Genomic DNA, 25,613 nt, shown 5'->3' on the forward strand with positions numbered 1-25,613 from the left:
CTTTAAATTCAACTTATTTTTTGTTTTTCCGTTCGGACCATTGGGTTTACATTTTTTTGGATTTACATTTTTTTTTTTTTAAGATTCAAATGGGCTATTTGCTGGGTTATTGGTTCACGGGGGCCCAAGATACAAACTAAGGGGGGCCAAGTTAATTTTTTTTTTTTGTTGGGAAAATTAACCTACTAATTTTTTTTTTTTGGCCCAAGGGGGCCCAGGCCCCCTTGGGTCCCCACCTGGGTCCATCCTTGGTTGAGAGATATTTTTACTATTAGTCAAAGACAATAAAAAGAATGTGCTAGAGAATTTAAAGTTGGTGAGTTAACCAACTTTAAATTTAGCTCATTTTTGGTAATAATTATTTTTACCAACTTATTTTACTATTTAATTTATTTTTGCTATTATTTATGGGTTTTACTGCATTTTTTGTACTATTTATAGGTCCCAATTCTATAAAAATATCAAATTCATAAGAGCTCACTGATTATGTAATTTCATATGTTTATGATTTTTGTGTATTTGACATTGGATTATAAGTTGCCTTTTTTTTTCCCCTATTTTGTAAGTTCCATGTGGGTCTTGTAATAAATGACTTATTTATTTATTTTATTATCATTAGTTTTTAGGTCCCACTATTATGTTTTTGTTCAAAAAGTCAATACAATTAAGTGAATTCTCAAAAAAAAAAAAAAAAAAAAAAACAAACAAACAAACAAACAATAAAGTGCATGCAGATTCACACTATATATAGTTTTTCTCAAAATGTCAAGTACTTTTTGTTTATTACGACTTCTGAGTCCCAATTTATTTTATTTTATTTTTTGTTGCTATAATACTTTTAGCAAAAAATCGATTGGCTAATTTTATTTGCCTTTTAGCTTTTATTTACAATATTTTCATTAAAAGGTTTTCAACAAAAAAGTTAGATAAATTATTCCTAAACAAATACTTATATAGTCCATCCATATTAATGGAAATAAAATATCTATTTAAATTATGTCATTATCATGTCAAATAAGTAATGGTTTTTAGCAATTATTACAATTTACAATCTTCAAACTCTAGATTAAATTTTTATCCATTCCATTATTAAGAAATATGTGTCTTTTTTTTTTTTTTTTTTTAAAAGATACATGTGAAATGATCTACCATGAAAATATACGCAAATATTAAAATAGTAAGCACCACAAACGTGGTTAGGTTAACTCCAAATCTACATCCATGGGAAACACCAACCAAAAATCACTATTAAATAATAGGAATTACAATCACATAGACTCTCATAAGAAACTCTCAAATATAAACTAATCCCAATAAACCTAAAGGGCCTCTCACACTAACTCACTAGGAAAAGCTAGCTTTTACATCTCTCATGAGACAAGGCTTTTGATGCAGGATACAGAAACATCAAGAAGTAGTACACGTCTACTTCTAAAAAACAAGAAACAAAATATGTTCGCTCTTGAAAATAACCTTGAATCCACAAGGGCTCCTTGAATCCACAAGGAAAAAAGGTTATGAAATCCACCGGAGAACTAATAGACAAAAGTCTAAATTTTATTGATTGAATAATTTTTTTAAAAAACATTTACAAACTTAGGAGCCTATTTAAGAGCTTCGTAAAACTTGACAAATAAGAAAATATATTTTAAAATAACCCCAATTAATACCAAACCATAACAGGAACCAAATTTGACCTAAAAAGTATTAAAAGTACCTAAAACTAGGAAATAAATGCCCTAAGCCAAAAATAACGAAAATTACATAAAAATACCAGATATAACGAATTATAAAAATTAATTTGAATATTTTGTCTTACATCAGACCCCTCTACTTGAAACAAACTCATCCTCGAGTTGATGGTTGAAATATAAAATCTTCCATGCCAAGAGAACAAATACTTTGAATAATTCATCTTCTTTGTATTCATACCAAACTTGAAAGTCACCAATTGGGCCACTTGAACTTCTTGTCCCTTGATCTTCATGCAATTGAAAATATTCACCAAATAAGAGTCAACGATCAAATCAAATCTTTCCACCCCAATAAAATCAATAAATTTTGTTTTAGTGTCTCCCACCAAAATAATAGGAGCTTGAACGTTGCAATCATCTAACTTGACTTCATTGAGATCATGACAACTTCCTCTATAATTTCTTCTTTAATGGTCTCTACTATCTCGACCTGAAGATCTTTCTCTATAATAGGGTCTTCATTAATTTCCTCCACAATCCTTATTTTAGGTTCTTTTTCTATAATAAGATCTTCATGAACTTCCTCAGAAACTTCTATATTTTCTTAAAGAAAAATGTGTTGTTCAACACACAATGCTTCTCTTAATGGTGAAATTTATGGTTCTCTAAAATAATTTAAGTGTGAACTTCTTGGCAAAAAATAATCTTGTTTTGTATACGACAAAATTTCATCAATATTCAAAGGATAAAATTTGATAGCAAGAATATTTTTCATCCTTGGCCAAGAACGAATTTTGTCTTTACCTTATCAAATTCTATCAGTCTGTACTTGTTCCCACCAACTCGTTCCCACCAACACAAGGCATACTCTCTAAGTTTATACAAAGCAAGTTTAACTTTTCTCTCATCACAAATATTTTCATAGTCAAATAAATCCTCTAGATCAAGTAACCAATCAAGAAAATCTATTTTATAAAAATAACCATTAAAACTTGCAATTCTCTTATAAGGCTTATATGAAATTTGCATACCAATAGGTTGCCCGTGAGTTATGTCTTTGCGACAGTTATCCCTATTGTTTCCATGCTCCAACAACGACATCCTAGCAAAGATATTTGTGAGTGCTAGCTGTACGTCATGTAATACTTGCTAAGTTTTCTGTCACTCGAATTGCTACTGTCTCATACATTAGCCACCAAACTAAGACAAGTCAAGGCTTTGATACCAACTAATGTGAGATGCAGAAGTGTCAAGAAGCAAAACACGCCCACTTCTAGAAAACAAGAAACAAAACATGTTTGCTTTTGAAAATAACCTCAATTCTATGAGGGTTCCTTGAATCCACAGGGAAAAAGGGTTTCGAAATCTACTAGAGAAATAATAGACAAAAGTTTGAATTTTATTGATTGAATAATTGTTTTAATAAAGCATTTACAAACTTAGGGGTCTATTTAAGGACTCCGTAAAACTTGACATACAAGAAAATATATTTTAAAATAACCTCTAATTGATACCTAACCATAACAAGAACCAAAATTGACCTAAAAAACATTAAAAGAACCTAAAACAAGAAAATAAATATCCTAATCCTAAAATAACGAAAATTACATAAAAATACCAAATATAACAAATTATTGAAATTAATTTGAAAATTCCGTCCTATATCAGCTTTGCTTCTAACTCTCACACACCCAACAAACTACACCACCACTGTGGGATCCTCACTTCTTTAATCTTATTTCAATGTGAGACTAACTCTTGCACCTCCTTATTATTGTTTAGCTGATGTGAGATTCCAAAACCAATAATGAATTTTCTAACCTTATCCTATCATGGGTTGAACTCAGCATGATCTATGGGAAATAGGGATGAGCCAATAAGCCATTGAACATAACCTACCATCTGATCCAAGCCAATCTGAAGCATTTTAGTCAGTTGTGACCACTACTGCTTTAGTCAGCATTGAGTTTTCTAGCGTAAAACCTAATTATTTTAGTCGGATATTAGTTCAAGGGGTGTCAAACCCCCCGCTGCCTTCTCTCTTTGACGAACATTGACATTTGTAGTTACGAGAGGTCATTCAACATTAGCAAGGTTGAGATAAGGTAGTAGAGATTCAAGATTTGGCCATGGAGACCACAATATGGAAATAACGGCCATCCCCTATCGACTTTTGATACCTTGTCATCATTGTTGTCTCGCTCATGTAACTATACCTTGCTGTTGCAGTTGACTCGCCACACCCTAGAATCCAACAAATCATACCATAAAATTAGTCATAAATAGTAACTAACTGGCTTTTATATTAGTTATTACATAAATAGTAATTAAATAATTATTCATAAGTTGAATATGTTACAAATTTATAATAAATACTGTATATATTTTATTTTATATATGTATGAACATAATTGTTTTAATAAATTTATAAAGTGGTCGTATATCTTATAATATATTATAGGTGAAAACATCATTTTGGTTCCTACATTTTAAGTTCACAGTCAATTTGGTCCTTATATTTTGGTATTGGTCAATTTGGTCCCCACTATTTTAAACTTACAATCAATTTGGTCCCTATAGTTAAATCACTATCGGAAAATGTTTATGTGGTAAATGGTTTATATAGTTGGCATATTTAATATTAAAAATTTGAATTAGATGATGATGTTTCTAAGTTTAAGTGGCCATGTCAGCGCTTAGGTGGCAAAAAAAAAAAAGCCACATCAACTTTAAAAAATATTTTTCTTTTCTTTACCAATTTATTCCGTTTTGTATTTTTTCTTCTAATTTTCTCACAATTTTCTTAACCTGACATAAATTTTTTTTTTTTTATCCATATTGGTTTTTTTTTCCTTTCTTGCAATTTCTTGGTAACCAAACAAAAATTTAGTCCAATAATCTTAAATTAGTCCAACAATCTTATATCAACCTTAAATTAGTCCAACAATCTTAAATCTTCTAACCCCAAAATCATCTCCTAAAAGAAAACCCAGACGCAGAGGATCCACCAAACCCAGATTCAAACTAATTCCAGAAATTTCAAACAAAAGCCCCAAATTCAAAGTTTCAAACTAATCCCAAAATTCTCACCTGCAAACCCAAAACCACCACAACCTCAACCACCCAACACCATCCTAAACCTAGATCCACCACAGAGCTCGATCCATGGCCACAAACCCCAAAGAAAACCAGATCCAATTGATCCTAACCATCTGAGTTGGATCTCCTCATCTCAAGCTTGACCAGCATGGACCCAGCCTCAAATTGTCATTGCCTTATGTGGCAACAGGGTCCCACGAGCTCCTCATTGCACATGTATTTTGGTCAGAGTGACAGAATTTAAGTTGGAGGATTGGCTATAGCATTGGAGAGATAGCGATTGCTGTTGGCTTTGGCTTCTTTGGCCATGAATTAGAGATCACAAAAATTATCACACGCACACACACAGAGATGAAATATTACCATATTAGAGAGATTCAGTTTTATTTTTGTGAAATCTTAGGTTTATAAAAGAAAAAAAGAAAAAAATAGAAAAAAGGAAAAAAAAAAAAATATATATATATATATATATATCTCTCTAAAGCTTATGTGGCTTTTTTTTTTTGCCACCTAAGTGTTGACATATCCACTTAAACTTAGACACATCATCATTTGATTCAATTTTTTAATATTAAACATGTCAACTATACAAACCGTTTGCCACATAAGCGTTTTCCGATAGTGAGTTAACGGTAAGGACCAAATTAACTGTAATTTTAAAATAGTAGAGACCAAATTGACCAATACCAAAATATAGGGACAAAAATGATATTTTTGCCTACACTATATTGTTGATAATCTCAAAGTGTTTTTTCTCATTCATTTATTAGTCTTTCATGTCGTAAGTAAATTGCTTGTGTTTGTTATTTTACTCTGCTTTATTTGGTGATTTGTTCGTTGACTACTTAATTGTAAACCAGTTGAACTCCATAATTGGTTAATTCAATAAAATTGATCTAATTCCGCTAAAATCAACCAAAGGAGTCCAAATTGTTTCGTTCAAAGATAATATAAGTAAGTATATTCCTAAATAAGAATATAAGAAAAGAAGTAATCTATTAAATAAATTATATTGTGTTCTTCTAGTTTCAATTTTTCATTCGAATCTATAACACACTTATCCATATTTCTTTGGACATTTTTCATTAAAACTTAACTTTAATGAGATGTCCCATTATTACTGGAAATGGTATGACACATATGCATGTTCCTATGATATATATTATGAGTTTTGAATTTATTATATTTACATATGAAACCATTATTGGAGATTTTTTCATGGCTGATCCATGTTTTTTTTTTTTTTTTTGGGAGAATCGGCTGATCTATGTTTGTAAAAGCTAAAAGCTAACAGTTGAGCTTATAAACTGATACAAAGCTTAACGTTTTGTGTACTTAACTATTGTTTTTAAATGAGGTGATATGTTTAGACCTTTAGATCTATTTGGACTAAATCTTCACCTTTAAATGTAGACTCTCCATTTCATTAGAGCATTAGTATTCGGGTTTGTAAAACCCCCAAATCGCTATTTTTTACCATCAAACCAATGAATACAAGCATTACCATAGTTGTTAATTCTAAAATTTTTTGCAACTTAGCTACAATAAGATTGTATATTTAGAAGCCACTGTGGCAGTTGTAAATTTATTTATATTATATTTTATTTCTCTCTCTCTCTCTCTCTCAAATCGACATGGAACCAGCATCTATGGTGGAGGCGTGGAGATAGGTGTCTGTGGTGGAGGCATAGAGATCATGGTGGAGCCATGGTTGTGCCTGGGATTTGGGTTTTGGTCCTGGTGTGGGGGTGGGTTTTTTAGCGGTGGTTGTAGTGGGGTTTTGTTGGTGGAGGTAGTGGTGGGTTTTATGGGTTTTGTTCCCAGTGGTTGTTGTTGATTTTTTTTTTTTTTTTTTTTTTTTTTTTTTTTTTTTNTGTGGTGTGGTGGGTTATGTTTGCATTGGTGGCAGTGGCAGTGGGTAATTTTTGGGTGATTTTGTGGATTGGCTTGGTTGCAGTGGGTTGGGTTGTGTTTGGATTAGTGGTGGCGGCATGTGGGTTGTGTGGTTAATTTGATGGGTTGTGGGTTTTATGTGTAGTGGTGATGGGTGTTGAAAGAGAGAAATTTTGAGGAAAAGATAAACAGATAGATGGGGAATAAAAGAGAGACAAATTGGATTATATTATTTTATTAGTAGTATATATTATTTTAATGAGTTATATGGTAAATAGAAACTGGTATAATGGGTATATTGTAAAATTAGATGGTATAATATATAAAATAACTTTTTAAATAGTAAAATATGATATTATTTACAATTCCAGATGCTAATGCTCTTAGAAAATAGAGAGGATCCAGATCTCAAAACACAATCCCTCCAATTTGGAGAGAAAAAGAAAATAGAACATATGCTAGAAAGGGAACTGATGGAAATACAAAATTATCCTCGAAGTATTGCTGGAGTAGCACCATGCCACTACACTAGTGCACAATTTTATTTTGAAGATTTGCTTTTGTTTTGTTGCCACTAAAGCATTGCGCACTAGTGAGTAGTGACTATAAATTCTACTTTCATAGAAAAAAATAAAAAAAAAATTTTCTTTTCTTTTCTTTTTATTTATATAAGTTGTGAGCTGAATGAAGTGCACAGTAATAATTTTTTATATATAAATATGCTGTCATTTATATATAATATAATTTTATATAAATGTATTGATCTAACATTACTAATTTCTATTATTAAGATGTTTTTTTTATTAAAAAAATGTCATTAGCCCATTATAATTATGTGTATTTATCCCAAGAAAAAAAGTATGTTAATATATAATAGGAGTATGAGAGTAAATTCATACAAACTAATTTTTTTTACCATCTCATTTTTTTCTCAATCAAACAAATTAGTTTTATGTCCTTTCATTTTTCCTTCCTCACAACCAAACACATAGTGAAAAAATAAAATCTTTATGTCCCTCACTTTTTTTATCTCCCACCATTTTCTATCCCCCACTTATAATTTCCATCACTCCAACCAAATTAAGCCTTAGATTTGAATTAACCCCAAATCTGAGCAAACTAAAAATACCAGCATTGGACCCTTCCACAATTAAAGACTGCAAAAGCCCGACACAAGTGAGGTTCTATGTAATTTTTTATGAGCCTAGATCATCCTAGCATATATCTAATATAACTCACCGCAAACCTACATAACACACACTCAACAAATTCAATTCAATATACAATCAATTTGGAGTATCAGAATCTCTCCTACTTAAATCCATGAGGTTCTCATCATGACTGACGTTGTTGGGCAATGTCTCCAAGACTAAACGGGATTATCAGGTTGGCAAATTGATTCAATCAATCTAGGGTAGAAGGACGAGAAGCTAGTGAGCTACGTTAATGTGTCATGGTCAATAAGAAATTGAATCAAAGAAAATATTCATAACCATTGTCAGATTTAATAACACAAATTAAAGGATCAAATTAAGTTTTTATTTCTATATATAATGATTTTAAAATGGAATACAAGTCTGATCCTTCATATGGTAAAGGTAAGTGACTCATGATAAATCATCAATAGAAATGATAAAATACATAAACGCCAAAAATGAGGGGACTTTTATTGGACCTCAAATGTCTGAATGAACTAGGTGAAGAACTACAACATGACTCACATCCTCATGTCTAGGCACAAGATGGTGCTTACTCAACAGACAAGCTTTACACTACAAGAACACAACTTGATGGCATGATGAAACTAGCAAGTTCAAGATCAGAAGAAAGAGACTGATCAAGGCAACAATGGTGTTGAAATTCTTATAGTGCCTGAATAATCATGTTATGCATATGCAGTCAACCCTGCACCCTCAAAATGGATGAAGAAACACGCAAACACAAGGGAATTAAATGGATTAAATATGGGACCAGTGGAAGAAGCCTCCTATCAAACACGTATACCCTCTTAATAGGCCTACTAACAAAAAATATTTAGGAAGAGCAATAGAGAGGAACTTTTAAAACAGAGTTCACAAAGAAGCGTCATTAACATTGTGCATATGAAAGAGAGGGTATAGTCCAAGTTAAACGATGTTATCAAATAGGCAGCATTAGCAACAAAAACTTCAACATAGAAAAGTAAGGAGCAATTATATATATCTGATGGCAATAGCTTTAGGATATTACCCTGAATAGAGAAGCTGCATTGAGTTGCATGATCCACAAACCAAAAGAACTAATTCTACATAGAATTCCATTTTATAGATTACAAATTATCTGAACTTCATTTTTATGGTTTGAACTTTGAAGGAGTCGTGAGTTGTACAAGGTACTTTGATGACAAATAGAGCCAAATGTAACATTGATGGTTATCAAAACTTTAAAGACTAAAGTGATACAACTGAAATTCAAGGACAAAATTGAATCTTCACACACAATTCAAGGAGGAAAACAATTTGGCCTAATTTATATAAATAACCCTTCATTTTAAATCTTCAAATCTGAATCCCTTTTTGTACAAATATAGAGTTCTATAGGCACTGCCACCAAAACTAACACAAGTGTCGGGTACCTAATTTTAATGAATCCCCTGCAAGTCTTTCAACCCATTGAAGTGAGAGACAGAGTCTTAATTTCCAATTCTTATGGTCTAGTTCAAGCAAACAGGGTTTGATCTGCACTGCAACTGGCTTGTATTTGAGACCTCAATGTCCACAATAGTTTTCAAGTTGTGAGTGAGTGAATGCCAGCACATGGTTTATCTAAAACATAAAACCAATTAAAGCATCCTTCCAGAACATTCACTATTTTTTCCCCTGGTAAAAAGAAATCAAGTGTGAATGTTTGGCAAGCATTCTCCAATCTAGTTTTCACAAACTTTCCATAATAAAAATGAGTTGAATAGTAGGAGCATTCACATCCGTTTAGGCGGAATTTAGGCAAATTATAGCATAAAAAACTATTTTTCCCATTTTGACCGCCAAAATTTCAGACAGAATTACTCTACTGTTAGATCATTTGATCATTCTAATTCTTATAATGCCCAGCTAATCAGATTATGAGTATGCAGTCAACCCTGCAACCTCAAAGCTTTCTTTCTTCTTCCAGATGCTTGGCAAGATAACTATATTGAAGAAGGGTAATAAGATACAGAAAATTCCATCAGCATGACATTGGAAACCTCCATTCAAAACCAGCCTTCAATCTGATATCTAATACTACTAATAAAGAAACAAGAATGAGGAAGAAACACACAAACACCAGGGAACTAAAAGGGGGAATATATGTGTCAGTGGAAGAAGCCTGAAGCCTCTTGACAAAATACCCTCTTAATAGACCAACCAAGAAATCTAGAGGAGCTAGGGAAAGGAAACTCGTGCAATCCTAAATTATTCAACAAGTAAATGAGAACAGGAGTTAAAATTCATCAAGGACCATTTAAATAACAGTTAGCAATGAAGCATCATTAACATTGTGCAGTCCAACAATCCCAGTCAGACAATGCTATCAAAAGGCAGCACAAGCCTCATGAACCTCATTCTTCATCCGAAAGATAGGGTCCAGTCCAAGTTAAACAATGTTATCAATAGGCAGCATGAGCAAAAACTTCAACATACAAAAATATGAAGGACACATAAATATTAATATATGATGGGGATAGCTTCAGAATATAACACTGCAGATGCTGCATCAAGTTCAAGTGCTTACTTGTTGGATACTTGGATCCACAAACAAAAAGAACCAATTCTACATAGAATTCAATTAAATAAATTTTAAATGAACTGAATTCAACTTATTTTGCTCATTCAACAGAATCCTATGGGCTTTGATTTTGAAACCAAACAAGCAAATGAAAATTTTTTTTTGAAACAACCCTTTTTTAAATCTAAAAGAAATTAACAATAGAAACTTCCATTGTGCCCTTTTTCCAAAGGGTAAAACCCAAGTCCAAAACTACATGCTCACATCTAAATACTACTAAAAGCTTTAATCACAACGGAATAAACACCAAAACCTTCACTTATTGAATCAAAAGCATCATTAACATTGTGCATATGAAAGCATATGAAAGAGAGGGTATAGTTCAAGTTAGACAATGTTATCAATAGGAAACATGAGCTGATGAGCATTGAGTGACAACAACTTCAGCATCGAATAGTGAAGATAAAAAATACATAGGGCACATAAAGATTGATATCTGAAGGGAATAGCTTTAGAATGTAACTCCGAATACAGAAGCTGCATCAAGTTGCTGGATCCACAAACCAAAAGAACCCATTCTACATAAAATTCACTCTTATAGATTTCTAATGAACCTTCAATTCATTTCACTATTCTCCACCTTTTCTTTTCCTTTTTTTTTTTTTTTTTTTTTTTGTTGATAAACTGCATCCTTTCAATCAACAAACAAAAGACCAGCACAGGAAGAATCAAACCTACACGCACCTGAGATGACATTAGGAAGATTGAGCTTATTAAAGCAAAGGGCGCTTCTAATACTATCTGCCAGATTTGCAGTAGCAGCAGCATTACATGCTGTATTAACCCAGCAGAATCTACAACTAGAAATTAACTTACCAAGTTCTAAGTTATTGCTAATTGTAGAGACCAGCTTGAGCCCCGTTTGAATCAAGACAATCAAAACAGGCTTTTGCATCCCCTTCAATTCATTTCACTCATGCAACGGAATCCTAATGACATTGATTTTGAAACCAAACACACAAATAATATTCTATCAACCATCTTTACCATTATTCCCTTTTTCCAAAGGGTAAAACCCAAGTCCAAAATCACATCCTCGCATCTATAATACTAGTAAAAAAATAGGAGGAACAGATCCAAGGACTCACTTCAATTAACTCTATTAAGCAATAAACACCAAATTCTTCATTACTGCTTTCGCATCAAAATCACCCTCTCCATCCTTATAAAACCTTCAACAATAACAACAGCAAAACATAATAATCCAATCTTCCCACCTCATAATCAATATTTACACAATTCAATTCAATTCTTATTAACATCAAATCCGATGTGCTACTAAAATTCCAAACAGCATCCATTCCAAAAACAGCCCATATTCAAAAACAAAAATCCCAAGTGAGAAATCAACATAAACAAAACATAAAAAGGCTTTTAATTCTAAAAAACACCCAAATTTATTTTATTTTCAATCTATACAAAAACCAAAACTTAAAAAAACCCGTCCAAAATCACCACTTTCCAATCACCCTCATAAAACCTTCAACAACAACAATAACAACACATAATAATCCAACATTCCCACCTCGTAAAACAATAATAGTTACACAATTTAATTCATATCAACATCAAATTCAGCATACTACTAAAAATTTTCCAATGAGCACATTTCCTTTGATTCCATGTCAAGTTGTAAACAACAAAAACTCATATCCATTTAAAAAAAAAAAAACAAAAAACAAAAAATCCCATCTGAGAAATCAACATAAAAAGGCATCTCAGTTCCAAAAACGCCCAAATAAAATTTATTTTTCAATCTAACAGAACAAAACCCATAAATTTAAAACATATTTTGTCTACCAAGAAGCTTTCTTAATGCCAGCAAGCGCACCTTTGGAAGCAAGTTCACGAAACACAATACGAGACATACGGAAGACCTGGTACACACCACGAGATCGGCCAGTGAAGATGCACCGGTTCCTGAGGCGAGTGAAGGAGCTGTTTCGAGGCAACTTTGCTAGCTTGTACTGTTGTTGTTCTCTCAACTCCGGTGGAATTTCTGGGTCTCTGAGGAAAGCCTTGAACAGGTTGCGCTTCAGTTCGAACTGTTTAGCCAACTGGCGGCGCTGGTTGTCGTGGATGTTGCGGTTCTCTCTGCGGACCTCCATTGCTCTTGTTACCGATCAGATGCGACTGATTGTAAATGGTTTTTGGATTTTGACTTAGAGCAATGACATCAAAACTTTTATTATTTTACCACTTTATTTAATTTTTTTTTTAAAGTTTTCTTTATTTTTTGTTTTCAAAGGTATTTTCAATTCATCTCTCATTTGAAAGTAGTGAACACATTTTTTTTTAAATCCAATTTATTTTAATTGAATAATCATATTTTTGAAAATTCATGTTTTTCAAGACTATTATATTTTTGGATTTTTTTTTCTCTTCGACTATCATGAATGTTATTTATTATTATTTTTTTCTCCAAATACCATAAATATATCTTGTGCCCTCAGTGTATGAGACATTTCTATCACTGACATATGGGCCCGTGCTAAGAGCATTTGAAAATTTCTCAACAATTACATATCTACTCCAATTGAGTAAGACGTAAATGTACTTTTAGTTTTTATAATTTGCATTTTTTTTTTTGGTAAACAGACGATATATTAAGAAACTAACCAGCTACATCAAGATCAAAACACATCCTGTTAAAAACCACACCATTCAAATCATCCTTAAGAGCATTGCAAATGTCCACAGGTGGACTTGCAAGAGAAATAAAATCAAGTTCTTGTAAAGCACCCATTCTAGCAAGCAAATCTGCACAATGGTTGGCTTGGCGATAGCAATGGTTGAACTAAATCCGCTGGAAGCGAGTTGCCAAAAGCTTACAATCATCCAATATGGGAGAGATAACATTATTTACATAATCCTTGTTCCTCAAAACAGCCACCACAGCTTTAGCATCCACTTCAACAATAAGGGATTCAATGTTTAGATTGCAGCACAAAATGAGACCCTCTCGCAGCCCCCATAACTCTGCTATGAAGCTATTAGTTAAGCCAATGTGTCTAGTAAAACCCGCAATCCATTCCCCCTGCTCATTCCTTACTAAGCCTCCACAACCAGCTCTAGCCGAGCCTCCCAAACATGATCCATCAGTATTTAATTTCTTCCAACCCACCCAAACATTTTTTTTCATTTTGGTCCTTACATTTTGTTTTTACCACTTTTAGTCCCTAAACCAATTAACGGCTGGCATTCAGGTTCTTTCCATCACCCAACTAACGGCAAAAACTTACGTGACTAACGGTGGAATAAAAAAAATAATATAATCACACACATTAATTAATTAAATTAAAAACAAACATTAAAAAAAAAAAATCATTAGTTTTTGGGAAGAACATGACTGTTCATATTCTTCATGTTCTTCCCTAAACATGTTTGATTGCCCAGAAATTTAAAATATCGAAGATTTAAAATAATGCATCAATGCCCTTGAGTCCTCTCTCCACCATTTAAAAAAACCTATTTTTATAAATTTCTAATCTTTCCTTTTCTTCTTCCATTCCAATTCCAGATCCTCTCTTTCTCTTTCTCTTTCTCTTTCTCACGGTGCATATTTGTGTTTGTATCTTTCTTTTTCTTCTTCCTTTGTTCCAGCTGTCGATCCATCACCCTCTCTTAAATCTTAATCTCTGACTCTCTCTCTCTCTCTCTTTCTCTCTCTCTCTCTCTCTTTGTTGTTGGATCGATGATGGTGGTGTGGGTTTGATCGACAATGGTGGAGTAGGTTTGATAGGGTTTTTCTAGGTTTTCGTGGGGCTAGGTTTTTCCAGCTTGATCAGTGATGGTTGTGTGGGTTTGATCAGGTTGTTCTGGGTTTTCGTGGGGCTAGGTATTTCTGGCTTGATCGGTGATGGTGGTGTGGGTTTGATCGGGTTTTTCTAGGTTTCCGGGTCTGGGTTTGATCGGCAATGGCGTTATGGGTTTGATTAGGTTTTTGTGGGTTTGATTAGGTTTTTGTGGGTTTCCGGGGTTAGGTTTGATTGACAATAATGGTGTGGGTTTGATTAGTTTTTTATGGGTTTCCATGGGGCTGGGTTTTTCCAACAATGGTGGTGGTGTTGCTTGCTTTGGAAAATGGGTTTCATCGGCAGGGTGGTGTTGTTGATGGCGGATTTTGGTCAAGGATGGTGAGTTTGGTTTCATATTTACAGGTTGTGGGTCTTGGATTTATGAACCTTGTATGGATGAACGTGAAAGAGTATTTGGTTATCGGTTTATGGGTCTATTTCTTGGATTTATGGGTTTGATTTACTAGAGGTTTCAATGTTGAATGTGTTAGAATTTTCTATGTTGAGATTGATTATGAATCTTGGTCGGTTGGGTTTGTCTTGATTTGGTGAAGAACATGAAGTTCATGTTTTGAAGAAGAAAAAGAACATGAAGATTATTAACAATCATGTTCTTCCCAAAAACTAATGAGTTTTTATTTTTTATTTTATTTTATAAATTCATAAATTTATTTATTTATTTTAATATTTGTTTTTAATTTAATTAATTAATTTGTGTGATTATATTATTTTTTTATTCCACCGTCAGTCACGTAAGCTTTTGCTGTTAGTTGGGTGACGAAAAGGACCTAAATGTCAAGCGTTAATTGGTTTAGGAACTAAAAGTGGTAAAAATAAAATCTAGGGACCAAAATGAAAAAAGTGCAAAATGTAGGGACTAAAAGTGCATTTATACCTTGAACTAAACTATCAACTTGTCAAACACTATTTACATAAATCATATACTAAACTATGAACCTATCAAAACTCATATCAAAGGCAAACATATTAAAAGGTCATTATTAAATTCACCCTGTCCACTTGAAGTAGTTTCAACAACACTAAACTACCAATGTAGTCCACAAAAATTCACATACACAACTCACATGAAATTACAATAAAAACTCACATGCCATAACTCACAAAAAGTGCAGGTCCATCCATTTATAAATCATGGCTCCACAAAAATTAACATTGATCATATCTCTAAGAAAAACAACAATTTAATTCCACTACAATATGTTAACTTCAACAATTTCTATCGGCCAAAATGGTCAAATATCACTGTTTTTGAATATATTTTGCAATCTACTACTATTTCTGAACATGTAGGGATCTACCACTAATTGAGAACTCAAGTTTGGGGAACTCGAGTTCCATGGAAAAATTTTGAAATTTTTTTATGTAACTCGAGTTCCATAAAAAATAGCACGACAAATTTGAAGGATATTTTTTTTAAAGAACTCAAGTTTTTGGAACTCGAGTTACATGGCAAACTCAAGTTTAAAAAATGTGGTAAATTGCTAAATATTTCGCAAACAGTGGTAGGTCCATACATATTTTCTCAAACAATGGTATATGTCCATTTTGTCCATTTCTATCAATATTCTCTTTATTAAATTAAAAGACAGAGATTGATTACCTGTATTTAGAGTTGAATTGACTAGCAAGCTTTGCCCCAATTGGTGACCAACTGTGATGTCCAAATGGTGTCCAAGCTTGTGACAGAGAGAAAAGACCCAAAACCAAACCCTAACCCAAAACCGAAACCTAATCCAAACAAAAACCTAACCCAAAGAAATCCATGGACCCAATGGAAGGAAGATTCGATCTGGGCTAGGCGGAGAGAGAGCAGATCAATCACAAGGGAGAGAGGCAGAGCTGTGGGCTTGTTAGAGTGTGTGAGAGAGAGATAGTGAGATATGGCAGAAACAAGATAGGCGTGTGGGAGTGTGATAGTGAGATAGGGCACGAACGAAATAAAAATTTGTTTTTTGCTAATAATAATATTCAATTACATTAAGCTGTTGTAACTATGTCTCAAAATATTTTTTCTTTGCAGCAAATTACAACTTACCCACATGTGGCTTGACTGAAATTTAAGTTGTCTACTTATGGTTTAAAATTTGGCATTTTACTCACTTGAGGTTTGATCGAAATTTAAGTTACTTACCTGTGGTTTGAAACCTTATGATGCAAGTGTTCTTTTTTATTCTTTTTTATCTGATTTGATCTTGTACTTTTATGTTTTTTGTGTTTTTGGAGGAAAGAAATATAAAAGTGAAGCAAAATCACACATTAACCATGTTTTTAACAGATATGGGTTAAGAAAATCTAATTAAACTAACCTCAAGTAGGTAAAGTGTCAAATTTCAAACAACAGATAGGTAACTTAAATTTCAGCCAAACCATAGGTGGATAAGTTGTAATTTTCCCTTATCTTTAACTTCTTTGTTGTAGTGTGTGTTTTTAGTGTTTTGGTTGCTAAAATGACTATTGTTGTGAATGTTGTGCATTTGGTTTCGCTTTAAGGACCCAAAACGTGATTTTTCCTACTGAAAATCCAAACCACATGTTTGGCAACATATTGTAAATGCGCTTTGTAAAAAAGTTCATTTTCCAAATACAAAGGAAAAACACAAGATCTTGTGGCACTTGGAGAGCTGCAATTGCAAAAAGCCACAAGCTCATTTGCAATATTACCTTTGGAAGATTCAGCCAATTTCCCAAATTGCTCATTGTTTTTCCTTAAAAACTCAATTTAAACCTCTTTGTTTAAAAGAAAGATTACACGATGCAACCCCAGTATCATAGTGAATTTACAGAGTTCCCTTTGTTGGTGCTAAGGTTCCTCTCCTCTGTGCTTCTTCAGGCTTCTCTCCCTTTTTTTTTTTTTTTTTTTTTTTGTCTTAGGGGGAATATTCTCGGTTGACTCACGAAGAGATGCTTCGGCTGCCGACTGGGCCGAAAGAGCGCTCGGCGGAGGAAATGCAGTATGGGCACGGTAGGCTTGGGGGTGGGTTTAGAGATTACGGGACCCGGTCTGTGTCGGGTCGGGGCAGGGACCGCGATGAGGACGGGTCGTGGGGAGGCGGCGGCGGCGGTGGTGGTAATCGTAGACAGTACGGTGGATTTGACGAAGAGCGTAGAGGACCGCCTTCTAGGGTTTCGGATTTTGATCAACCTTCGAGGGCTGACGAAGTTGATAACTGGGCATCAACGAAGAAGCCTCTTCCTTCGGTAGATTCGGGTCGGCAGAACCGGTACGGGTCGCTCGGAGGCGGGTCTAGGGCTGACGAGGTTGATAATTGGGCAGTTACGAAAAAGCCCCTTGCTGTTGCTCCGCCTTCTGCTGCTTCTGCTTCTAGATCCTCATTCGGGTCAGGGTTTCGCGACTCGGGTCCAGAACCCGATCGATGGGCTAGAGGGGCAGGGTTTCCCGACCGGGAACAACGGGAACGGCCGAGATTGGTATTGGATCCTCCGAAAGGGGATTCGGGTAGTTTGGACGGAGCTTCTCCGGTGAAATCGAATAAGCCGAGCCCGTTCGGGTTGGCGAGGCCGAGGGAAGAGGTGTTGGCTGAGAAGGGTTTGGATTGGAAGAAGATGGAGAACGAAATTGAGGCCAAGAAAGGGAGTACGCCCACGAGTGCACATTCGAGCAGGCCTTCGAGTGCACAGTCTAACCGGTCTGAAGGTCAGGGATTGCAGGCGTTTGAGAATGTGGTGAAGCCGAGGCCGAAGGTGAACCCTTTTGGGGATGCCAAGCCTAGGGAGGTTTTGCTCGAGGAGCGAGGCAAGGATTGGCGAAAGATTGAGTTTGAATTGGAGCACCGCAGCGTTGACAGGTTCGTGTATTGCCTTCTACATCCATTGCATTGTCGATTTTTAAGCTCAATATTTGGTGTTAGATTTTGACATGTACTTTTGGAAGTTAAGGAAGCTGTTAATGGCTTAGCATGTTAGGTAACTTGTCTGGGGCCTGGTTGAATGAACATTGGTAAATTTAGAAAAGACAATGTGATAGTTGCTTTTTTGAAAACTTGTCGTGAAATTTTATTAGGAAATGTGAAAGACTTCAAGAATACAATGTGATAAATTTACGTGAGGGTGACCGAAGTTATCCTTAGAGCTGCATTAATTTTTGTAAGCTTTTATAGAATGAATGTTGCATCTTCTTATTTAACTTGACCTTTTGATACAGATAAACATGTTTAGTGGAAAGCTTTTGCCATTACTTTAGCAAATTAACACTCCATAGTAATGCTACATATGAAAGGCAGTATGTTCCTTCACAAACTGTTAGGTAGGCCTTTGCTTCTTACATATCATGCTTGTCAATACACACTTAATCTGCCATAAAGATTACTTTATTTATTTATTTTAGATATGTTCAGTTGTGGTGCAAGTGTATCCTAACTCCTAAGCCCTGTTGGACTGATGAATGACTTAAACTTTACAGATAGGATCTACGTGTATCGGGATGGGCTAGCTCCATTGGTATAATATAAGCCATGTTGAACTGATGAATGACTCACCGTAGTATTATACAAGGTTTCCATGTGCTTTCAGTGAAGCCTTTTTTTCTTTTCTTTTCTCCTTTTTTTTTTTTTTTTAATTAGCTTGGTGAATTAGGTATAAAATTTTGAAATATTGAAGGGCTTTGAACCACCCCCCCCCCCCTCTCTCTCTCTTCTCTTTCTCTCTTTTGGGGACAAAAGAGAGCCATTTCCCTAATGTAGAGTTCTTTTATCCATAACTAGCCATGCGTATAAGATAACAATGCTAAAAGTACAGTAGATGTTATTGCCCTACAGTTGATTTTGAAGTGGCTAGCATGGGGTGTTAGTGTTATTTGATAAGTATGTATCTTTGATTTGATGTTTCAATTTGAAAGATATGATGAAAATGAGAAAAGAGTAATGTGTTGTACCTATAGGATACCAAATGGAGGTTGCTTGGGAGTTGGTTGTACATGAAACCTATAGAAAAGCTAGGGTTTGCACTATCTCCTAACAAAATCTAATTGATGCATCCTTGTCAATTGCCATGTAGTACTGCACAAATTTTTCAAAGATTGATGGCCACACCATAAATCTTGCCAAAACCTTCTGTTACTACATACTTAACATACCCTGCAAATCTATTCCAACCCGCCCTAATTGATTATACGTTGTCACCATTTTGTTGGTTCTGTGAAATAGTTTATCTTTGTATATAATTATGCCATTCTGGTTCCCAGTTTCCCTCATATTCTTCTTTTCATGGTTTTCCTGGGCATAAGGCCATTGACTTAGGACAAATTGGGGTAGCTGTCCACGCATNCAGTAAGTATATCAAAGAAAGATAACATGAGCCAATGAATAATTACCTCCCTGAAATAACGAAGGAAGTGCGGCAACAAAAAATCAAAGATAGCACCTGCACTTGAGGGGTCCATTAAGATTACCCTCACAAGCCCATGATACATCACTTCTTTGACTTTTGCCTGTACGCAACCATCTGATAGCAATGAGAAACAGGTTCCAGGGAAAAAGAAAAGAATAAATCACCATTTAAGAAGGGAAAGTATGAAAAAGCATAAACAACCTGCTGATAAAGACATCTCTGCAGCAAACCACTCAGCTCTTGAAAGAGACCTTCCCCCGGGCCACAGGGTATCTCAGCTTGCTGGCTGGAACTGGCTTGGCTAGAAGACTCTTGAAAAGAAAATGGACCATCTCTCTTAGATTGTTTTTCTGCCAAAATAAGATCAATAATGCTAGTAGTTGCCGCAATACGAACTGTATCTTCTCGTCTAAACATCGCCTTACGCAGTACCAGAATGGTGTAATCCTGCATCATTGAATACAAGTATACAAGAATGCTTTATACATTAAGAGGATTAAACATAATTTCTTATTCAAGCACTGTTTCCAAAGGATCGTACTTCATTGGATAGAAAGCCCAATACAATAGTGTGGTTGAACTTCAAGAAAATTTATACATGGTGGCATGCTTAACACACACAAATGATCCCGATATAGAAAAAAAGGGAACATGGGAATCTTATAATGACTTGGTTTTCAAATCTATTTGTGAGAATGCATAGTAAAGGCATTTGTTTTCACTGAGCTAAAACATGTCAATGTTTTCATGCTCTTTTCAATACATATAAGGACTTCGGACTTCCCATCACAAGAATAACCACGTCCTTTTTTATAATAGTTATAAACTACAAAGAAAATACCTGAAGATCACGGCTGAACTTGATGAGAGGCAATAGAGCAGTGACAAGATAAGCAGCAACATTGCCATGCATGAAAGTGAAATAATCCAACAATTCCTTCAAACGGGAAACATGTTCCAACATGGGATAAGGATAAGTCTGAATAAGATTACTGAGAAGCCTGCATAAAAAAATTACGATCATGCCACTGTTTATCACTCATCAAACCAAGAGTTAACATTAATTTAATTGCAGTTACCTTATAATTGGCATGCTCTGTTCAGGCTTCAAAGAGAGTATGCGAAATTTGCATTGCTCAATTATCTGCTTTACATTCACTAAATCAACTACTATTATCATAAATCAAAGCAACATTATTCTAGTTGTATCTACCTCATTTCTTGCCATATCATGGACCTCAAATAGAACTTTCAGCATCTGAATACCAAGGTCCTCAATGCCCAATAGACCGCTAGAATTCCACAGCTCTTTACTGCTTCTCTCTTCTACTGACTCTAGCAATACAAAACCAAACTGCACAATGCTGGGCACAATATGCTCTCTTCCATAGCTGCTCTCATTTACCTAAACTTCAGCAGAAGAGTAAATAGTTTATAGTTAAAGCATATTTTATTTAAATTGTATCATTGTTAAGACACAGTTTTGCAAATTAATTGACATAATAGGAGAGGAAAGTACAGCTCTTAACACAGCCTTCTCTACTAATTTGACATTCTCCAGATATTCTTCCTTCAAATCATCTGAAAGCCACTTACAGTCTCTGTAAAGCATTCACAAACAAGTTACTGAGAAATAATAAGAAATAAAATCTTACATGCTATGAAATTTAACTACTTCCTGCTTAATTATGTTTCACAAAAAAAACGATGGTGGTGTTTGCACATCAGCCCAGATTGTTTTAGATAGTATTAAGTGAATGTGAATTATCTACTGCACCATACAGAGATGTCTATCATAATATGTTGTGACCATCATTCCTTTACATAAGTGAAACATACAACCACCAAAGAACTAGTCCTTAAATCCCACCTAATTTCCAATACACATGCCCCAACTAATTTCCAGCTTATTTGGTAAATATTTCCACCTGATTTCCGATGTTTGGTATACTATATTTGACACTTATTTGGTTTACTTTTTTACTGAAATGTTCACTTGGAATGAACATGCATTTAGAAGAACAATGTGAAAAGTCAATTATAACCAAAATAAACATATCTGTAAAATTTAATTCAACAAATTTACAGTTGCCTTGATAACAACAAATGGATTTTTTACAAATAACTATCCAAACCACATTTAACTTTTTTTCAAAATTCATGTATAACATTTAGGAAGGAGTAAGCTTCAATGGGGCACCCCAGACATTCATCAAAGACCAATACACCCGATACCACTAATTCATAGATAGGTAATTATATATGCTTTAATGACCTCAATTTCAAAAGCGAACTAAACTAATAGAAACTTGTTAGAGACCTTTGACCCTTACTTGGCAAACTTATAATCACGATATGCAGTAAGCACTGCCGTCTTCAAAATCCCTAATGAACTCTCACTGAACCTCCGAACCCTTGCGACTGACAACAAAATGGCTACCGTGAAATGATTAAAAGCTCGAAAATCTGACCTCACAAGCCCCATTACCTCCTGCCCCAAAGACAAGTCCTGCTTCACTGCGAAATTCACATGGAGCAACACTGTCCCTTCAACTTGCCTAAATATGGAGCTCATCTTTGACCCCATTTTCGACCCAAAAAACATCACAATCCCTTCAATCACCTCTCTCTTGCTAAACCCTTTTGACGCGGCCGACAAGACCAATAACTGGTACACAAGCGAAGGCAAGTCCTGCAAGTCCACCCGCTTCATCCCAACAAACACTTTGTCCAAAAACTCTCTCCTCCTCACCTTATCAAGAAATGCAAACTCCCCCACAATCGAAACCATCTTCATCAACAACTCCTTCGGCCAATTACATTCAAGCATTTTATCAAACACCTGGTGTGCATAATCCCCACCTGAATCAAAAACCAAGTTCAAACAACTTGGGAGAAGATCGAGGATCTGGGTATCCTCGGAATCATCAATTTGAGGCAAATAGGAGAGAATGGAATCGATAACTGCTTCGAGAGAAGTAACGGGTATGTGGTGGAGGAGGGAGACAAAGAATTGTATGGTTTTGAGGGAGTTGGAGTCGTGGGGAATGAGAAGGGAAGCGAAGAGGTGAGTGTAGGAGGAGAGGAGAGAGGAGAGGAGGGAAGAGAGGGAAGGAGTGTGAGGGGAAAGGGAAATGAGGGAGAGGAGGGAAAGAGTGTAGTCGGAGACGGCGAGAGAAGGAGAGGGAGAAGAGGCGCGAGCGTGGAGGAAGGAAAGGAGTTTGGGGTGAGAGTCAAGGGAGAGTAAATAGGAGGGAAGGGGTGTTTGTGTCTGTGTTTGGGCATGGTGGTGCTGGGAAGCTAGGCGTATTATATCTGTGTCGCTTAGCGGAGCTGTAGTTGTGGCGGCGGTGACCATGGTGGTGGTGGTGGTGGCGACGGAGATGGGTTTGTGAAATACGACAGCTTTTTGTATTTGTGATTTGTGAAAAGGCTGGGCGGGGAGTTGAGGAGTTTGGTTTTGGCCTTGGGGGGCTTTGTATTTTGCGCGGGATCTGCAAATTAAATGCTACTTTTTTCTTTTCTTTTTTGGGTAAATTACTGTATTTATTTAATTATTTCAAAAAAAAAAATGCTACTGTATTTATTTAATTATTTCTTGAATTTTATTTTTTGATAGGAGTGGAGTGGAGGATAATTACGTCACTTTGATATGTGATTTTTTAGGGGATTTTTTAAAATTTCTAATGGTAATGTTTACAACATTTTCTCAATATTTTTATCAAAGAGGCTCTCATTTTCTTGCATTTTATGAAGTTGAAAGATAGACAAAAAAGTGTAGGGACATCTCCAACTTTTATTACATTATCTTGCACTTTCTGGACAACCAAACACAATAACACAAAGATAATCTTAGTGAATTCAAATACCGATCCAACTACACTATATGATGCTTTCTAAACGATTGATTTTAAAACAAATAATACAATTATACAAACACATAAAATGAAATAGTTTTCACAATACACCAATTTATAAATTCCAAATCAAACCTAAAGTACTTTAGAGAATTGCAACATTATTGCAAATTTCAAGTAATAAGATCTTAGATTCACAATAGAATTTCCATATATAAAGCCTTGATGAAAACAAATAAAATTTCTCTTCAAACTAGTTTGGAAAGAAACCCTTTAAACTCCTTATATATCATTATATTGGGTGTATATTTTGAAAATTTAACTATTGGATTTAATGTTCTTACTATATACTTTATATTTGCAAAATTTTAAAAATATCAAAGATAAATTGCTATATCATCAAATAAATATTAATATTTAAAATTGTGTACAAAAAATAATTTTATTGATCAAATAGTAAATAACATCCAATTTGAACGAAATTTGATATCATGTTAAGAACGTAAGGAACATAAAATTCAACGATTGGATTTTCAAAATTTACACCCAAAAAAAAGAAATATACGAGAAGTTTGAAAAGTTTCTCTCTAAATTAGTTTGGAGATAAACTTTGTTCCACTTGAAAAATAGTAATAAATAGCATTATCAATATATAATTTTAGTACCATTTCTAATAAAACGGCGGGCATGTTTTTCTTCCACACATGCTAATCATCTAAACAAAAACTTTTATTACTAACTACTAAGTGATTGAGCATAAGATCATTCACAATGAAGCTCTTATATTGCCAAATTGTTATTTTTTTAACAACCCACACCACAAAATAAAGCTACATCAAAGATGCTATAGTTTAAAAAAAATGGCAATTAAGCTACAATAAATTGTCAAAGATGGCAGATTTTTGTAGCTGCAAACTTAAAAAAAAAAAAATATATATATATATATATATATTGTAGGGGTATTGGGCCTAGGGGTTCATTACCTATTTATATTTTGGGCCTGTGGCCCAAGCCGAGAACGAAAGGTTGTTTGAGGAGGGGAAATCTTGGTCAGAAGGGATTGTGTTAGTAAATAAAAGGTTAGTTTTGGTCGTAAAGGCTCAAAAGGGTAGGCCGAGGATAAATGCATCATCGGCTAGCCAAAGCCGAGGTCCGAAGAGATGGTCTGTCGCCTAAGGTAACATTCCAAGAAGTTCTGTTAATATGGATAAGTATTGCAGAGACATCAGACAATAAGAAGTCCTAAAATATTTAAGGAGAAAGCTGCTATCACCACATTAAATACACTGCAACTAACTCTCTGGTCGCATTAATGTGGAAATGATACATGACAATGATTTTCAGTCTTGCAGCTACTACATGAAGACTTATGAGAGATGCTGGTGAGATAAGTATCAACACCAGCTATCTGACATGCACATGAAGGAAAAAGATGAAAGGAGAAGAAAGTATAAAAGAAGGAAAATGCAATGGGAGAAGGGAATCGAGAAACTAAGAGAAAAATACTGTAGCATCAAAAACTGATTTTGTAATCAAACCTGAAAGAAATATATAAGAACAGATCTCCTTAGATTTTGCCGATGACAATTTTCTTCTAAATCTACTTTAGTATTTGTCTGATTCATTAAAGCCCAGTTTTTAAACTCATTCTCTACAAATTTATTGTTTTGAGTTTTTGAGCCTAAATCCATCCACTTGTTGGGCTAGGGACTCAAATTTGGTCTTTACATATATGTTTTTTTTTATTTATTTTTTTTCCCTTCTTCTCCTCAAAATTTTTTATTCTCTCTCCTTTTTTCTCTCTCTTCTCCTCCTCTCACGTCTACCTCCACTTACCTTTCTTCATTTTTTTATTTATTTATTTCAAAAGACTAAACTCTCTCTCTCTCCCCCCCCCCCCCCCGGGCAAAGAAGAACAAGAAAGGACAATTATGCATTTTGTAATTAATAGATATAGATCCTTTTTGCATTTGTCAATTATGAAAAAAAAAAAAATTGTTTTTTAGTAATTATTATTTTTTGAATTTTTCTTATATTGATTTGTATATGTTTAGACATGTAAAGTGATGTTTATTAGTTGTTAATTTTTTTATATTGACCTG

At 34.5% G+C, this 25,613-nt stretch overlaps 3 protein-coding genes across 4 annotated transcripts; 1 reads left to right on the plus strand and 2 right to left on the minus strand.

Moving 5' to 3' along the window:
• Positions 1 to 9,193: 9,193 nt before the first annotated feature.
• LOC112033898 (small ribosomal subunit protein uS14m) lies at positions 9,194 to 12,708 on the minus strand. 2 transcript variants are annotated; one of them, XR_010626235.1, is made up of 2 exons: positions 12,322 to 12,425; positions 9,194 to 9,544 (listed from the first exon to the last, which is right to left on the minus strand). XR_010626235.1 is itself a non-coding variant. In XM_024066673.2 (2 exons), the coding sequence occupies exons 1-2, from the start codon at positions 12,596 to 12,598 to the stop codon at positions 11,619 to 11,621; spliced, it is 321 nt and encodes a 106-aa protein (XP_023922441.2). In that variant the 5' UTR covers positions 12,599 to 12,708; the 3' UTR covers positions 11,604 to 11,618. The 2 variants fall into 2 exon arrangements, 1 of the variants encoding a protein (XP_023922441.2); XM_024066673.2 differs by lacking the exon at positions 9,194 to 9,544 and adding an exon at positions 11,604 to 11,662 and having other exon boundaries at positions 12,322 to 12,708.
• Positions 12,709 to 17,181: 4,473 nt separating this feature from the next.
• Positions 17,182 to 18,575, plus strand: LOC136064620 (eukaryotic translation initiation factor 4B2-like). The gene is made up of 2 exons (XM_065766572.1): positions 17,182 to 18,114; positions 18,471 to 18,575. The coding sequence occupies exons 1-2, from the start codon at positions 17,210 to 17,212 to the stop codon at positions 18,472 to 18,474; spliced, it is 909 nt and encodes a 302-aa protein (XP_065622644.1). The 5' UTR covers positions 17,182 to 17,209; the 3' UTR covers positions 18,475 to 18,575.
• A 984-nt stretch (positions 18,576 to 19,559) lies between these two features.
• Positions 19,560 to 23,113, minus strand: LOC112026491 (uncharacterized). The gene is made up of 7 exons (XM_065766563.1): positions 21,988 to 23,113; positions 21,174 to 21,255; positions 20,868 to 21,059; positions 20,734 to 20,798; positions 20,496 to 20,655; positions 19,856 to 20,101; positions 19,560 to 19,754 (listed from the first exon to the last, which is right to left on the minus strand). The coding sequence occupies exons 1-7, from the start codon at positions 23,010 to 23,012 to the stop codon at positions 19,560 to 19,562; spliced, it is 1,965 nt and encodes a 654-aa protein (XP_065622635.1). The 5' UTR covers positions 23,013 to 23,113.
• Between the last annotated feature and the right edge of the window lie 2,500 nt (positions 23,114 to 25,613).

Source organism: Quercus suber, unplaced genomic scaffold, assembly GCF_002906115.3.
Source record: "Quercus suber isolate HL8 unplaced genomic scaffold, Cork oak 2.0 scaffold_720, whole genome shotgun sequence".
NCBI classification, from domain to species: domain Eukaryota; kingdom Viridiplantae; phylum Streptophyta; class Magnoliopsida; order Fagales; family Fagaceae; genus Quercus; species Quercus suber.

Excerpts from the sequence above, each read along its gene's own strand:
- LOC112033898 (XM_024066673.2), bottom strand. The coding sequence starts at position 12,598 with ATGGAGGTCCGCAGAGAGAACCGCAACATCCACGACAACCAGCGCCGC. Across the intron at positions 11,663-12,321 it reads TCGTGAACTTGCTTCCAAAG|GTTTTATAAGGATGGAGAGG; the intron begins GTGCGCTTGCTG and ends TTATTGTTGAAG.
- LOC136064620 (XM_065766572.1), top strand. The coding sequence starts at position 17,210 with ATGCTTCGGCTGCCGACTGGGCCGAAAGAGCGCTCGGCGGAGGAAATG.